This window comes from Pan troglodytes, chromosome 10, assembly GCF_028858775.2.
Source record: "Pan troglodytes isolate AG18354 chromosome 10, NHGRI_mPanTro3-v2.0_pri, whole genome shotgun sequence".
NCBI lineage: Eukaryota > Metazoa > Chordata > Mammalia > Primates > Hominidae > Pan > Pan troglodytes.
In genome coordinates this window covers 13,087,691-13,104,301 of record NC_072408.2, presented here as the reverse complement: position 1 = coordinate 13,104,301, position 16,611 = coordinate 13,087,691, and the positions used below count along the sequence as shown (strand labels likewise).

Below are 16,611 nucleotides of genomic sequence, written 5' to 3'. Positions count from 1 at the left end.
AAGGTACCTGCAGTCCTGCGAGTGGTGAGGTTGGCTCCAATGAGAAGGGACAGAGGTCTCGCCTGAGGCCACTGATATGAAACAGCCAAGACTGTACCTAAAGGATTAAAAAATGTGTGGTCATCCCTGATGAGTAAACCCACTTGTACTAATAATGGTGGGGACAGACAGCCAGTGCTTCTCCTGCTTAGTCTGGGGAAGCTTCCAGGAGGAAGTGGCAGGTGAGCAGGCAGTGGGCTGGGAGAGAAAGGGAATTCCAGGGACTTGAAGCAGAGCAGCTGGAATGAAGTGGAGAAGAGACGGATGAAGGAGGCAGCATGGACGTCCTGAAGTAGGGTTTGATAATTATCCTGTGCATTTTTCATAGCTCATGTACTTCCAAGGAATGTTAATCTTTTCTCTTACTGTATCATCACACTCACTTTATGAGGAAAAGATACAATAATGACACCTTCCCCCAAATCACGGAAGTAAAAACTAAGCTCAGAGAAAGGGCTTGTCTTGGGGCAGGGTGCTGGTGGCGAGGCCTTCCTCCGACAACATCACATGGGTCCTTGTGGCCTGCACCTCCTCCCAATCCTGCACAACCCAACTTGTGGAACCTTACTCATGTCTAGGTTGGAAGGAAATTAGCTTTCTTAGTAGTATCTGAATATTCTGGTCTTACACCTTGATTAGCAGCTTTTTGAAGCAAGAATGGATTGCTTTGGATTTTCTGGGTCCCTAAGGACCAAAATAGTAGGTGGCCCACAACTAGATGAAGAGTGTGTAGGGAAGCATGGTCCAGGCAGAGGGAAGAATGCATGTAGGATGCTGGGCTGGGGAGCGTGGTGTGCTAGAGCAGAGGTGTATGGCGGGACCCCAGGGAGCCAGCAGGAGAGAGGGGGTGGAGACTGGCGGAGCAGAATGCAGGGTCCCAGCCCGAGAGCCATGGGAGCCCCATAAGTTTGTGCTCTTGAGGGTGTCATGGCCAGATGGATGTTTTGTAAGGACCCCTGGCTGCCTCGTGGGGAACAGGGACAGGGAGCAGGGAGACCTGTTAGGAGGGCATCGCCGTCCTCCAGGTGAAGGAGGCTGAGAGCTGGCACTAGGGTGGGACTCATGGAAAGGTGAAGAACAGAGGGGTTTGGCAGATATTTCAGGGGTAAAGTTTATAGGATCGGTACCAAATTGGACATGGGGCATGAGGAAAAACAGCTATCAAGGCTGCTTCTAGATTTCCAGGTCGTTGACTGTTTGGTGGAGCATTTGCAGGAGCAGGAAATGCTGAGAAAGAATCCTGTTTTGGAGAAGATCGTATGTTTGGATTTGGGCATGTTGACTTTGAGGGGCTGGGAAACATCCAAGTGTAGATGCTGAGCAGGCAGGGGAATGTGTGGACCTGGTGCCTGCAGGAGAGCAAGAGTTAGAGTGAAACTTGAGTGTCGTCAGCAATAGGTGACAATGAAGGTCTCTGGAGTGGATGAGAGTGCCCAGGGAGAGAGCTGGAACGTGGAGAAAGGGCCAGGCCCCAGCCTTATGACATCCATCTCCTCAACCCAGACGTGGGTAAGCCATGCCCCCACCCTCACGGCATTGCAGTTATGAACACCCAAGGATCTGTTGTTCAAGGCAGCGTGGAAGGAGAGCCAAGGCAACGGTGAAGGAAGGAGATTCTTTCCAAATGGGTGACACGTTCCACAGGCTGTGTACGATGGCCTTTCCTTCTAATTGACCTCATTCACCTCTTCTAAGCTTCTTAGGGAGTTCTCAAGGTGTGTGCTCACCTGCCCCACCCTTCCCCTTCCTGAGGGCAGGCGTCACTCGTGTTCCCCTTGGCCTTCCTCTCACGTCTGAAGGTGGCTCCCTTGTGTCTTTATTGCCTGGAGTGCCTCTCCAGAGCTGGGACGGCTGGGATGGCTGAACCGTGTGCTGTGCTCTAATCACTTGTGGGGAGAGGGAGAGAAGGGAAGCAGAGTTCCCAGGCAGCCGGATCCGTGTGTCAGAGAGCGAGCCGGGGGAGCAACTGCGATGGCTAGTGAGGGCCCTGAATGTCAGCCTCAAACTCCAGGTGGCACCTTTAGGGGATGGTGGTTCCTGGACAGCAGCTGGACCAAAGCTTTGCATTGCCCTTGAATCTGAGCTACTCTGAGCCACAGGTGCAAATCTGAATGTAGCTGCCAGGGTAGGGTGGCCCTTGAGTGAACATCATCTTTATCATGTTCCCCAGTGATGTATCCAGTGGTTTTGGGCTTTTTAGACATGCATCTAGAGGTTTCCAGGTCTTCTCTGGGGTAGGGTCCTTCTGTTCCAAGTTCTGTTCTCAGGCACTTGTGGGGCAGGCATGCAGGAAGGCACAAGGGAAGTGGGAGGAGGCGAGATTGGGCACAAGGGAGGAAGCCCCTTTTTTAGAGCCCTGAGCCTGAGCCCCATCACATGTAAACCAGAAAATATCTGAGACAGGCCTCAATCAATTTAGTTTATTTTGCCAACGTTAAGAATGTGGTTGGAAGAGAGGTCTGTGTCTTTCTCCAAAGATCATTTTGAGGGCTTCAATATTTAACGGGGAAAAGCAGGCTGCGGGGGAAAGAGGGAGGCTGTGGGAATCTGCATGTTGCAAGAGAAAAGGAGCAGTTAGGGAATTATCAATGATGTATTCATCTTGCGCTTTGGACAAGGTGAATATAGAGTAGCTGCCTGTGGAGCTATCTAGCCTTTTATCTGTAGCTGTCTGCTTAGGAACAAAAGGAAAGGCAGTGTCTTGCCTGACTCAGCTTTCGGCTTAATATTTTCCTTTCGGCAGAGTGATATGGGGTCCTGAGTTTTCATTTTCCTCCCACAAGGCGTGCCCACGCCTGCCCTTCTGTGCTGTCTCCCTAGGGAGTGCCTCCCGTGCCTCCCGGCCTTTCAGAAGCTACCCACCCTCCAGGACCCAGCTGTGGCTCAGTTACCCCAGAAGCCAACTTTGACTTAGTCTTTCTGGTCTCCCACAGTGTGGACTAGAGCCCACAGTATAGAAAGGAATGATGAAAGCTTTCCTCTGCTGGTCACAGTTGTGTTTCCTGCATGTCAGCTCTGTCTTCATAAAGAGATTATGTTTCTCAAGTGCAGGGACCGAATGTTCTAGGACCCCTGAAACTGCGCTGGAGGGCTGAGCACCTAAGGGGCTGCTCCACAAGTTGGCAAAGGGCCAGGAGTTCTGTTTCAACAGACCGGAAGAGTTGCCTTTTATTCATTCATTCACTGAGCAGGTGCTTAGGGCTGAGTTGGAGACATAAGGTGTTACTTCTGCTCACTTGGAGGTTAAAATGCAAACACTAACGATTCTAATCACAGCCTTTGATCACATGCCGTCAGGCTAATCACTGCTCTGGGTGCTTTGCAGGCATTATCTCTTATTCTCATTCTCACTGCAATCCTGCAAGTTTGAGATTCTCATTTTACAGCTAGAGAACAAGCACAAAGAAGTCTTAGAGCTGGCAAGTGGCAGAGCTGAGGTTTAAGCCTGGGCCCTGGCTGTGTTGCTTTGCAAGGAAGTGTTTCTCAGAGGAGAGAATAGATTGAGTCTGACCTGCCCTGAGACCTTGGCAACTCGTGGTTCCAGTGGGGTCTGTGCAAAGTGCAGCTGGACTATCTACTCTCTGTTCCCTCCAATTCTAACATGCGGTCATTCCATCACCTACTGGGGACCTTTCCCTTCAGGGGAGACACTGGAATTTTTCTGAAGTGGTCCTGCATTCCTGCCGAGAAGGGGCTGCAGACCTCTGGGGCCTGGGTAGAGGCAGCAGGTGCGTGAGGACCCTGAAAGGACACTGGAGGACAGTCCTTTGTTCAGTTGTTCAGAGGGCCCCCTTGGTCTGTCCTTGCTCTGTCCCCGAGGGAGGTGGGGGCTGGCCAGGGTGCCGGCTGGTGCTGCTGCCACGGGAGAGGCCCAAAGCCTAAGCCTTTGGTATTAATTCAAGGTGTCTCTCCAGGCAGTGCCCCCCCACCACCCTGGCTTGATCAGTGCCACCCCTTTCTTATCTGGGAATTATGAGAGATTATGACAGCCATGATCCGAAGGAGCTCCTGCTGGTGGCTCCACGCTGTGTGTGTGCGTATGTGTGTGTGTGTGTGTGTGTATGTGGGTGTCTGTGTGTGTATGTGTGTGTGCGTGTGTACGTGTGCGTGTGTGTATGTGTGTGCGTGTGTGTGCATGTGTGTGTGTGCGTGTGTGTATGTGTGCATGTGTGTATGTGGGTGTGTGTGCACGCGCGTGTGTGTGTGTGTGCGTATGTGTGTATGTGTGTGTCTGTGTGTATGTGTGTGTGTGCATGTGTGTATGTGTGCATGTGTGTGTATGTGGGTGTCTGTGTGTGTCTGTGTGTGTATGTGTGTGCGTGTGTGTATGTGTGCATGTGTGTGTGTATGTGGGTGTGTGTACGTGTGTGTGTATGTGTGTATGCGTGTGTGTATGCAGTCAGGGGGCCGCACTTCCTTTTCCATGCTCCCTCCCTTGTGGCCAGTGTGAACCTGGGCTTTAGGGACTAACCAAGGAGGCAGCTGTGAAGCAAAATGGGCCATTTTCTCAGGGCTAGTGTCTGAGTACACTCAGTACCTCAGTGTCTTGGATTTCCTTCACCTGAGGCTGTTTTGCCTCCCTTGTCTTTCCCTCTCACAGATATACCCCTGCTCCCTGGCTCCCCACGCCGGCTGAGCCCTCAGGCAGGGTCCAGAGGGGGCCAGGGCCCCAAACATGCACAGCAGTGTCTCAAGATGCCAGGTCCCGGGGCCCCAGGTCTGCAGGGCGGTTCCAACAGAGATCCTGGCCAGCCCTGCGGTGGAGAGAGCACCCGCAGCAGCTCTGTGAGTACTGGGCGGGGGTGGGGTGGGGGGATAGGCCAGCCCTGTTGCAGGCCACCAAGGAGCCTCTGGTCTGGGGGATCCTCCAGTTGGGAGCACATGTGTGCGTGAAAGAGAGAGACCTAGGTTTGGGTAGGGCCTTTTCTCTTCTCTGTCTCCAAGTCAGGCACACTTTCCCAGTGCCCTGTTCTGGTCAGAGGAGGGTCAGGAAAGGAAGAGGCGTGGGAGGCCAGTCGATGCTGCCAGTTGGTCTGCAGGCCCCCTGGTTCCCCTCCTGCAAGCCTGAGCAACTGTCTTCTCTGCTGTGGTGGCTCTGAGTCTCTCCCTTGTGCCTGGAGCTTCATCTGGTTGCCCAGGTGACCTCTCAGGTGGCTGCAGAGGCAGCTGGGTTTCAAACCAGTAATAAACAGGGAAACACCCACGGGGAGAGGCCGGTCCCTCCCCTGCTTCATCGTGTTCTCTCTCCTCCTCTTCTTTCCACCTCCCCACCTCTGGAGTGGAAGACAGCAGAAGTCAGTTCCCTGCTGCTGTCTTTGACAGGGTCCTCACCAGTGGCTGGAGAGGAGGATGTGGGGCTGTGAATAGTGCCTGGTGAATTCCCGTGGGTGGGAAGGTAGGGGTCGGGTCTGGTGACTAGAAATTGGTCTTTGTTCCAATGGATCCAGAGAACCTGCCTGTGAGTATTCTGTGTTTAAATATGTAGTGTATTTGCAGGCAGAGGTGCAGATCTGCAAGGAGGTGAGCGTGTGTGGGCCATGGTGCCTGTGGAAGGGGGTGTGTGTGTTAGAGCGCACTCGGGTAGATACGTGTGTACACAGGCCCCTTCACCTGTATGGTGCAGGAGTGCTGGTGCAGGGAGACAAGGGTAGAGGTGGCTGCATGTGCATCTGCAGGTGCTTGCATGTGTGTGTGCAGGCGTGGGCGTGTGGTTCTGTGTGTGGAGGCAGGAGTGCGGTTGTGAGGGGTTTGCTGCTGCAGGTACAGTCTGTGTGTGAGTATGTGTGTGCATGGATGCTGGAGCATGTGTGAAGGCACCGATGCCCAGACTGTCAACAGGTGGGTGGAGGGCCTCGCAAGCTGGCATGACAGATTAACTTAGGCCATTCGGTCCTTTTACTGGGGGCACTGGGGGCCTTTGGGCCTGAGGGGCTTGCTTCTGAGTCCGTTTCCCTGAGCCCAGAGCATAGATCAGCCTCCTCTGTTTCTCACCCCTTACTCACCAGACCTTGCCCTGCCTCTCCTCTCTCTCTGGCCAGGTCATCAACAACTATCTGGATGCCAATGAGCCTGTGTCCTTGGAGGCCCGTCTTAGCCGCATGCACTTCCATGACAGTCAGAGGAAGGTCGACTATGTGCTCGCCTACCACTACCGGAAACGCGGGGCGCACCTGGCCCAAGGCTTCCCTGGCCACTCGCTGGCTATCGTCTCCAATGGGGAGACAGGCAAGGAGCCTCATGCTGGGGACCCAGGTGACATTGAGCTGGGGCCGCTCGATGCCCTGGAGGAGGAGAGGAAGGAGCAGCGGGAGGAATTTGAGCACAATCTGATGGAGGCTGGACTGGAGCTTGAGAAGGACTTGGAGGTGAGTCAGGCGGGTGGCCAGGGACTTGGAGATGGAATGGTACCACAGAACTGGGCTCCTAGTGAGCAGTGCCACCTGACAGAGAGCCTAGGCTTTATTCTGGCAGGTGGACTTTTTTTTCTGCTGGAGAAACCAGATTTTGTTTCTTCCTTTTTTTTTTTTTTTTTTAAATTTTTTTTGAGACGGAGTCTTGCTCTGTCACCAAGGCTGGAGTGCAGTGGCGCGATCTTGGCTCACTTCAAGCCCTGCCTCCTGGGTTCCTGCCATTCTCCTACCTCAGTCTCCCGAGTAGCTGGGACTATAGGTGCCTGCCACCACACCCAGCTAATTTTTTGTATTTTTTTAGTAGAGACGGGGTTTCACCGTGTTAGCCAGGATGGTCTCGATCTCCTGACCTTCTGATCTGGCATCCTGGGCCTCCCAAAGTGCTGGATTACAGGCGTGAGCCACCGTGCCTGGCCTGGAGAAACCAGATTTTCTTGCCCAAGGACTTGAGAAAGAGTCTTGTGTTGCTAGTGGTCCTGATTAGGGGATTCCAGGTAGTAGTGGTGGGGCGGTGGTGTGCCAATCTGTTCTTTGGGAGTTGGGAGTTAGCCTAGTTAGACATTAAAGGCAAGAAATTTCTTCTTGACATTCTCAGGCCACATCTAGTGGCCTTCTCCATATGGTTTCCTTGGGAGGAAGACCTAGTTTCCTTGTTGAATTTTGAAATAAAATTCCTCTATATCAATCTCATTCACTAAGGAATGCGCTTGTCTGGGGTCCCCTGAGGGAGCTGATTTGAGATGTATTTGGAAACTGAGTTGGGACATACATAGGACGTATTTTATCAACCTATAAGCTATAGATACTCTCACCTCTGGTCAATGCAAGGGAATCCATGGAAATCCATTCATACACATATCCACCTATCCATCCATTCATCCATCCATTCATCCACCCATTCATCCACCCATCTGTCCACCCACCCATGCATGCATGCATGCATGCATCCATCCATCCATCCATCCATCCATCCATCCATCCATCCATCCATCCATCCATTTATCCACACCACAGTGATCCTTTAAAAATGACCTTCCCTTGCCAGGCACGGTGACTCACGCCTGTAATCCCAGCACTTTGGGAGGCTGAGGCGGGCGGATCACAAGGTCAGGAGATCGAGATCATTCTGGCTAACATCTTGAAACCCTGTCTCTACTAAATACACAAAAAATTAGCTGGGCGTGGTGTTGGGCGCCTGTAGTCCCAGCTACTCGGGAGGCTGAGGCAGGAGAATGGCATGAACCCGGGAGGCGGAGCTTGCAGTGAGCCGAGATCACGCCACTGCACTCCAGCCTGGGCGACAGAGCGAGACTCCGTCTCAAAAAAGAAAAAAAAATGACCTTCCCTTGCCATCTCCCCCAAACTCATTCCTACCCTTCCCACCCTCCCTACCTTCCTGCAGGTCACGGGCCTCATCTTGAGTGTGGGCTGATCACCTTGACCTCAGGTCTTTGTGCTATTGCCCTCTCTGCTTTGGGCACCTTGACCTCAGGTCTTTGTGCTGTTGCCCTCTCTGCTTTGGGCACTCTTCCTCAGACCTGTGCATCACATTCCTTCTCTTCAGGTCTGTGCTCAAATGTCACCTCCTTCCCGACATCTTCCCTGACCATCCTAGCCAAAATACCCCCACCCCGTCCCTCTCTGTCCCTCAATCCTGCCTTACTTTTCTTCATCACACTTAGCATTGCCACCTGGAATAACAATGATAGACTTTTTTTGTTTGTTTTTTATCTGTGCTCCCACTAGCTCCATGAAGGCAGAGATCTTGTTTGGCTCGCTGCACATCCCCAGCACCCAGGACAGACTCTGGCACATATAGGTGCTTAATAAGTGTCAACTGAGTATATGAATGACCTCCCTGAACCTCAGGTCCCTTATCTGCAAAGTAATAGATGCCTTGCTGGATTATACTTAAACATGCCTCATCATTAGATGGAGCAATGAAAATTTCAGCACAATGTCTGGTACATAATAGGTGCTCAATAAATGCTCATCATGATGATTTTAAAAGGTGTCATGCTGAGGCTTGAGGTGCCATTTTCATCAGAAGTTTGCCTGATAAGATTTAAGTTGGCTGGGTGCGGTGGCTCATGCCTGTAATCCAAGCACTTTGGGAGGCTGAGGCTGGAGGATTATGAGGTCAAGAGATCAAGACCAGCCTGGCCACTATGGTGAAACACTGTCTCTACTAAAAATACAAAAAGTTAGCCAGGCGTGATGGTGCTTGCCTGTAGTCCCAGCTACTTGGGAGGCTGAGGCAGAAGAATCGCTTGAACCTGGGAGGTGGAGGTTGCAGTGAGGTGAGATTGTGCCACTGCAGTCCAGCCTGGGCGACAGAGGGAGACTCTGTCTCAAAAAAAAAAAAAAAAAAAAAAGATTCAAGTTAATGCTTTCCTCAAACTGGAAGGGATCCCCAGAGGTCATTCATCCTTTCCTTTCCCCTGTCCCTAGGCAGAATGGCATGTGGCCTGGCTCATGCCTCATGGTGCTGGCCTGTGCTGCTTTGCCAGACCCTTAAGGCAGAAGACACTCTTCTTGGGTTAGTCTTTCCACCCATGTAGGAAGAGGGAGCTGTCTTAGGGATGCGTTAGGCTTCCTTGCTGTGGGAGTGCTGATTTTCACTTTTTGAAACCCAAAGCTCACTTGGTGGCTCCAGCTGGGGTCTGCTGAGATGGTCTCTCCAAGGTAAAGATGCATTCTGAGCTCCAGGAACTTACCAATGTGGGAGCTGCAGTGCGTACCTCTGTTGTTGGGTCTTAGGGAGCAGAGGCCAGGGCTTCACTCAGCTGCCTGGTTGGGAAGCAGTATGTCTGTGCTCAAGAGGGTGAGCTCTTAAGGCCAATTACATATGTTCACATTCCAGGCCTGACTTACTAGCTCAGACCTTGCTTAGGTTACCTCATCCTTTTGGTAAAGCTTCCTGGTCTATAAAAAGGAAATAACAGGGCTGGGTGCAGTGGCTCACATCTGTAATCTCAGCACTTTGGGACGGTGAGGCGGATGGATTGCTTGAGGTCAGGAGTTTGAGACCAGCCTGGCCAACACGGTGAAAACCTGTCTCTACTAAAAATGCAAAAAATTAGCTGGGTGTGGTGGTGCGCATCTGTAGTCGCAGCTACTCTGGAGGCTGAGGCAGGAGGATTGCCTGAACTCTGGAGGTGGAAGTTGCAGTGAGCTGAGATGGCACCACTGCACTCCAGCCTGGGTGACAGAGCAAGACCCTGTCTCCAAAAAAAAAAAAAAAGAAAAGAAAAAAGAGAATAATAATAACAGTACTTTCTTCACTGGGTTATTATGAAGATGAAACAAGGTAACTAAATAAAGTACCTAGAACACTAACAAAGAATATTACTGCTATTATTATTATTTACTGTTGCCAGGTTTAGCAAACAAAAATGCAGCATGCCTAGTTAAATTTGAGTTTCAGTTCAACAGTGAATACTTTTTTTTTTCTTAGCATGTACAATGAAACATTGCGGACATACACTAAAAATTATTCACTATGGATCCGAAATTAAAATGTAACGGTCCTGGCCACCCTTAATGCTACTATCAACACCACTGCCCATCTTGGCTGCCCCCGTCTCCCCACCATGCTTCATTCTGGTTTCTGTCAGATGTTCCCCGCTTTGGCTGGGAATTTGGAGGGCAAAGAGATGGCTCTTGCGACTGACCAGTGTTAGACTGGGGTCCTGGGTTGTTGTTCCTGTCGTATAACCACCCAGACTCCTCCCTCTCAGCCCCCACCCATGGCTTCAAGGCCACTCAGCACTTCTTCATGAGGCTACTCCAGGTGACACAGCCTCCCCCAGCGTCATCAGGCCTCCACCTCTCATTGTGGCCTACTGTCTTGCAGCGTTGTCTCTGTCTTCCAAAAGGTAGTTATTATGATCAGTGCTGGGACCTCGCATGTAAAGCGTTGAGTTTACTCTACTTTTCAGCCATGGCACATTGCTATCACTGATCTGCACAATAACTTGAGTTATTTATTTAAATCTCCCCCTGACTCTGCACTGCCTGCTACCTCGCAGGCAGTCATTCCAAGGCATTGTCATTCTGGAAAAGATACAGTGTTTTTTTTTTTTTTTTTTTAATTAAAAAGAAGACTTTATTGTGTAGAACAGTTTTAGACTTACAGAAAAATTGGAAGATTGTACAGAGAGTTTCCATCTACCCCATTCCCAGTTTCCTGTATTGTTAACACCTTACATTAATAGGATACATTTGTTACAGTTAATGAACTAATATTGACACATTATCTTTAACTAAAATTCGCATTTTATTCAGATTTCCTTACTGCTGCCTTTTTTTTTTTTTTTTTAACCTGCTGCAATTTTTCTGTTCAGAGTTGTCAGGTCTCCTAAGACTTCTCTTGGTGGTGACAGTTTCTCAGAACTGTATGCATTCTTAATTTACATAGAAGGTACTGTTTTATAGCCCATTCTGTTTTTTACTTTTTTCTCTAGCACTTTATTTTTCAGATCCATTCACATTCTGCATGTACATTGATTCCATTATTTTATTTTTATTTATTTTTGAGACCAGGCCTCACTCTGTCACCCAGGCTGGATTGCAGCAGTGTGATTTCAGCTCACTGCAGCCTCAACTCCCCAGGTGCCAGTGATCCTCCTGCCTCAGCCTCCTGAGTAGCTGGGACCAGCGGTGTGTGCCACCATGCCCAGCTAATTTTTGTATTTTTTGTAGAGACGGGGCTTCACCATGTTGCCCAGGCTGTTCTTGAACTCCTGACCTCAAGAGATCCACCCACCTCAGCCTCCCAAAGTGCTGGGATTAGAGGGGTGATCCACAGTGCCTGGCCAGACTCCATTATTTTAACGAATGAGCAGTTTGCAGCCACCATTGTGTACCTAGTCACTCCTCTAGTAATAATGAACACTTAGGTTGCTTCCAGTTGTGTGCCACTGCAAAAAAGGATCGAGAATGAATCGTCGCCTCCTTTGGGGCAGCATTCTGTGATATCCCCTGCTCCCTTCATGCCATGTTGGTGTTAAACTGTGGTTGGAGATTCATCAGCTGGAGGCTGTGAGGTTCTGAAAAACTTTTCACCACGTTAAGATGCTTGGCCTTGGCTGTGAGCAGCAGCCTGGAATGGGGGCTTCACAGGAGAGGGAGACTTGCTTGACTGCACCTGGTGGCAGTTTGAAGAGTAGGTGCGGTGGCCCCCCCTGCTCAGCTGTCCCACCCTTCTGAGCTGGGCTATCTTTTAGGCTCTGGGTTCATTGACTTTAAGGCAAATGGAGAGCAAATGGGTTCCTATCAGAGACCCATTAAAAATGATTCACTTAGCCTTACAGATCAAAAGAACTTCGCGTCCACTGAACTCTGAATAGCAGAGAATTCACTTCGCACCCTCCTTGATACCTGGGCATGCTTTTGACAGGATGATAATTGGTGCATACCTTCCATTTGGCATTTCACTTTTTCATTTTTTGTGCATATTTCCATGTATTGATATTGTCCATGTTCATATTTTAAAGACAATTCAGCATTTTATCAAATGTCTTTATATGTCATTTGATAAAATACTAAATTTTCTTTCAAGTATGAACATTTGCTTTCTTAGTTTGACCGTTTGATTAGAATTTCATTTAAAGACACCGTTGGAGATGCTTACGGGTGACAGAGACGTCTGCACCCTCACTACCAATTCATATAAATGAGGGCCACCTGTTGGTGCTGTGCATTGCGTCAGAGTGGGGAGCTAATTTAAGCAGTTCAGGAGACTGCCCCAGCCTTGAGTGTCCAGAGAGTTTCCTGTAGTCCTGGCGGGACTGCGAGTGGGTGAGCTGAACAGGCTCTGACACAGCTCTGGGGAGGTCTGGTTGGCCCACCTCCTGCCACTGTCTCTTAAAGAAACTTCCTGCTTTGACCCAGAGAGCGAGCAGGGCAGAGGCAGAGACTCACATTCATGGGTGTCACCAGGGGCACCTGAGGGAGGGGTCTGAGAACCAGGCACAGTACAATCCTGTGGAAGCCAGGAGGGCATGTTTGTAGACTTTTAGCTAAAGACCTCTCACCTTGCAGGCCCTGAAATCCTAGCAGACATGGCCCCAAGCTTCATCCTTGTGGGCAGCTAGATAGCTGAAATTGGAAATGGAGAACGGCATGACAGGGAGGCCAGGTGCCCCCTTACTAGGGGCTGGCTTTCTTGAGATTGGGGGACCACCAGGGAACTGATAGCAGAAGTTGGCTTTAAAATTCAGCGTGGCCTGGCATCGCCAGCAGGTCTACGGGCTGTTCTTGGAAGGGACAGCGTACCATCAGGGAAGCCTGGGGGCCCACAGCTGCTTTCGGGAGGTGGAGCCCTACTCTGTCTCGGTATCAGGTGCGAATCCAGGAATCGCCCAAATCCTTTCTCTGCAGAGAGGAGACTCCCTCCTCCTAGGCCATGAGATGTCTCTGACCCCTGACTCCTCACCCTGTAGGTCTGGCAGAGCCTGGATGTCCGGCATGTCAACCTGAATTGCAGCACTGAGTCAAAGGGGGATATCTTGGGTGTGTGACATCGTGCCCTCCCAGCGAGGCCCATTTAGCAGAGAGGACTGAGAAAATCAGAATGTCACCTCACTTTCTTTTTCTTTTTTTTTTTTTTTGAGATGGAGTCTCACTCTGTCGCCTAGGCTGGAGTGCAGTAGCGCAATCTTGGCTCACTGCAACCTCCGCCTCCCGGGTTCAAGTGATTCTCCTGCCTCAGCCTCCTGAGTAGCTGGGATTACAGGTGCACAACACCATGCCCGGCTAATTTTTGTATTTTTAGTAGAGACAGGGTTTCACCATGTTGCTGAGGCTGGTCTCCAACTCCTGACTGTGTGATCCGCCTGTCTCGGCGTCCCAAAGGCTTCACTTTCTTAAAACCAGCTGCCACTGTTTCTCAGGCTCTGTCGCCATCCCACTTTCCACCTCCTTTTCAGGAAGAGGTCGGGGTGACTTTCAGAAATTCTGTCTTTAGAGTGAGATTTAATCTATAGTTTTAAGGAAGAAAACGGACTTTTCTGCGTGCCTTTTGTGAGCCTCATCACGTGTGGTTTTGCTTTCACTTGTGCTCATTTAGTCTTCATGAATACCCTGCAAGGGGGTGTTATTCCCATCTTGGAGGAGAGAGGCCAAGTGGCTTGGCCAAGGTCACGCTGCCACTAAGGGGTCCTGCTGGGATTTGAACCCCGTCTGAGCTTTGGAGCTTCTGGGATCCTTGTCATCCCGAGGAGAACCAACCAAGCACTTTATAGTAGTTTTCTCTTCCTCCCTCCCCAGAATTCATGGAGATTCTCTGCAGAGGCCAGCAGTTACGTATTCAAAGCGGGACTGATTTACGGAGTACCTATTCTTCCTTTCCAGAAGGAGCGTGTGGCGCCAGGGCTGTGAGCCCACTGGACTCTGGGCTTTTTGCCCTCCCTGGAGGCTGCTCTGTGGCCTCTGAAGCACAGGTTGGCCCTGGGTGACCATTTTTAGGGACCCAGATCAGTCCATCACCTCACAGGGCGAACACTCAGACTTGCCGCTGTCTTCCTCACTCTTACCTATATAAAACTTGTCTTGAAGCAGTTCTCCTCTTATAATTCTCAAGTCTGGCTTGGTTTTGCTTTGCTGGGGAAACTAGGGCTTAGAATCATTAGGAAAACCTTGCTGTTTGGTTTTCTAGGGTGACAGCGTCCCCTGGAGGCCTTCCTGCCCGTTGCTCCGTCTTGGACATCCATAGAGGGCAGGCTGCTGGTGCTGGATCGGGGCGTGGTGTATTTCTATGGGATGGGGATCTCCAGGCCCCCATTGACTCCATTATAAAATGAGGCTATTTTCTCCTCTGGAGTGGAACAGGGGCTTGTGTTCCTAGGAAAGGATATAGCAAACGCGGGGAAAATGCAAATATGGGTTTTAATGATGGCCTCGTCTCTACTGTTTATTCGTGACGCTGCCATGCTCTCCTGAGTGTAGGAACAGTCGTGCCGCTGCTGCTCACACTAATGACTGGGGAAGATGCGATGATTTCCCTCTGGCCTTGGCTGTGTTCCTGTCCCGCTTGTCCCACCCTGAGGCAGCAGGCTGGGACCTTGGGCTTCTCCCTTGCCTCTTTCCTACCCCGAGGGATCTTTGGGGAACACAACAAAGAACTGTGCAGCCCCTGCCCCTGGGACTGCACAGCTGAGACAGGGAGGCGCAGTAGGGCTGGCTGGATTTGATCTCAGAGGGGACGCCTCCGGGAAGCCTGGGGTGGGGATGCACAGGGAAAGCAGGGAGGGGCAAGGCAAGCCTCCAAGCCCCCAAATCCAGGTACATGTCTATTTCCATCTCCAAAGACTCTATAATGAAAACATTAACCTTCAGCATTCTCCTCTGATGCTCGTTTTAGCCTCCCCCTACCCCAACCTCCCCAACCCTGAGGAGGTTAGAGCAGCTAATGTCCTTTCTCACCGACTAGGGAACGTAAAGCACCTTGTCAAGTGGGTGAGTAGCAGGGCTGGGCCTTGAAACAAGGTCTCCTTGCTTCTGCTCCTCTTGTTCTTTATTCTCTTATGCTCCCCAGGAGGCGGCACTCACCCACCCACAGAGATGAGCAGTGTCCAGGTTTTGCACAAAGCTGGGCAGTGGGTCTAGTGAAAAGCAGGCGGAGGGTTTACACGGAGGAGGAAGGGAGCTGGGTGTGGCTCTTTTCCAAGTCCTTTATGTCTGGAGTCTTTTACCAACTGACAGGGTGCTTCTGGAGATCTCTAGGATTCCTCAGAAGGGGTTGGAAGGAGGTTTCTGGGCTTTGATCTGCCATATCCCAAACTGCAGTACCAGATGCTACGGCTCAGCGAATGTCACGGTTGTCCTCGTCAAGGGTTTCTGGTCTGTGTATCACCTTAGCCAGCTGTGTGCTTTGCTGATTTTCTTTGTTACTGGGTGCCACCTGTGATGTGTGAGAAGATGGGATCATAGGACATTATAGTTGTAACAGCTTGAGATAATTTCTTTCAATTTCATCTTAGAGCGGGAACTGAAGCCCAGAGAGAACATGTGACTGGCACAAGGTCAGACTGCTGGTTAATGCCTTAATCAGATTAAATACTGACATTATAGAGTCTATGCAGACAAATAAGCTAAGGGAGTCTGGCTTCCTTGCGTTAGTCTGTCTTCCTCCTAGCAAAGTTATTATCTCCCTATCCGACTGGTATTCCTGGTATGACTGTACCTGGTGTTCGTGGCTGGTGCCTGCCCTGATTCGCAATGTGTTATGCTGGTTGTTAAATATCTTGAGTATCACCCGTGCTTCCTACTGTCATTCACATCAATGTCTGCATTTGGTGAAGAGAGACTCGGGGGACAGTTGGTTTCTATCTTGCTAATTGTCCCTCTTCATGGCACTGCTAGATGTTTTGGGCTCTGAGACACACATTGACTGAGACACACATTGAGAAGGAAAGCCCTTCTGCATTTGTCACTTGATACGTTCAGGGTCTTTATCGGTCTGGGGCTGGTTGGGCAGTCACAGCAGCTGTAAAGCAACTGCCAGGAGGGACCTGCCAGGCTCAGTCTCTGGCCCCTCTCTCCTGCTTTCATGTAGCAGACATTTACTGAGCACCTACTAGGTGCTGGGTCCTGGGTGGGCTGGGAGCTGAGGATGCTGAGGTGAATAAGACATGGCCCCTGCTTTCCAGGGAAGCAGACCTGACCTGGGAGAATCAAATAGGGTCTAAAAGTGCAGTAACAGAGGTGAGAAAAGAGTCCTGGGAGAGTGACCGATGGTCTGATGGACTGGGAAGGCTTAACTCTGTTGTGAAGGTCTGGGTGAAATCAACTTCCCTCTCCCTGCCCGCAGATGCTGGGGTCCAGCAGGAGTGGGTGAGCTGTGTTTCCTACCCTTGTCAGATCTCCAGGAAGAATTCACCCTCAGGATGCTGAGATGCTGGCGTGGACCGTGCAAGTTTGAAAGGTTTAGCTGAAGTGGGTGGTGTATGTGGTAGACAGAGTCTTTAAGGCTTTGAGGTCTGAGGATACAGAATGGTTATATCTGGGCTTGACAGATGATGAGGGTGGTTCTTGGGGCCACTTCAGCCTTAAGTGTCCTCCTTCACTGCAGACAGAGTCTCCCTGCTACCCCTGGACAGCTTCTTAGTGTGCTTATATCTGATGACTCCTGGGGCCATATGACAGCATCAAGGGTTCT

At 50.6% G+C, this 16,611-nt stretch overlaps 1 protein-coding gene across 2 annotated transcripts in view; it reads left to right on the top strand.

Annotated features, from left to right (window-relative positions):
* ANO2 (anoctamin 2) overlaps positions 1–16,611 on the top strand; it is a 380,970-nt gene that overhangs the window by 16,150 nt on the left and 348,209 nt on the right. For both annotated transcript variants that reach the window (XM_024347643.3, XM_024347642.3), the window contains exons 2-3: positions 4,640–4,824; positions 6,078–6,404. In XM_024347643.3, coding sequence (XP_024203411.3) covers positions 4,640–4,824; positions 6,078–6,404 — 512 coding nt within the window. The remainder of the gene's footprint in view (positions 1–4,639; positions 4,825–6,077; positions 6,405–16,611) is intronic.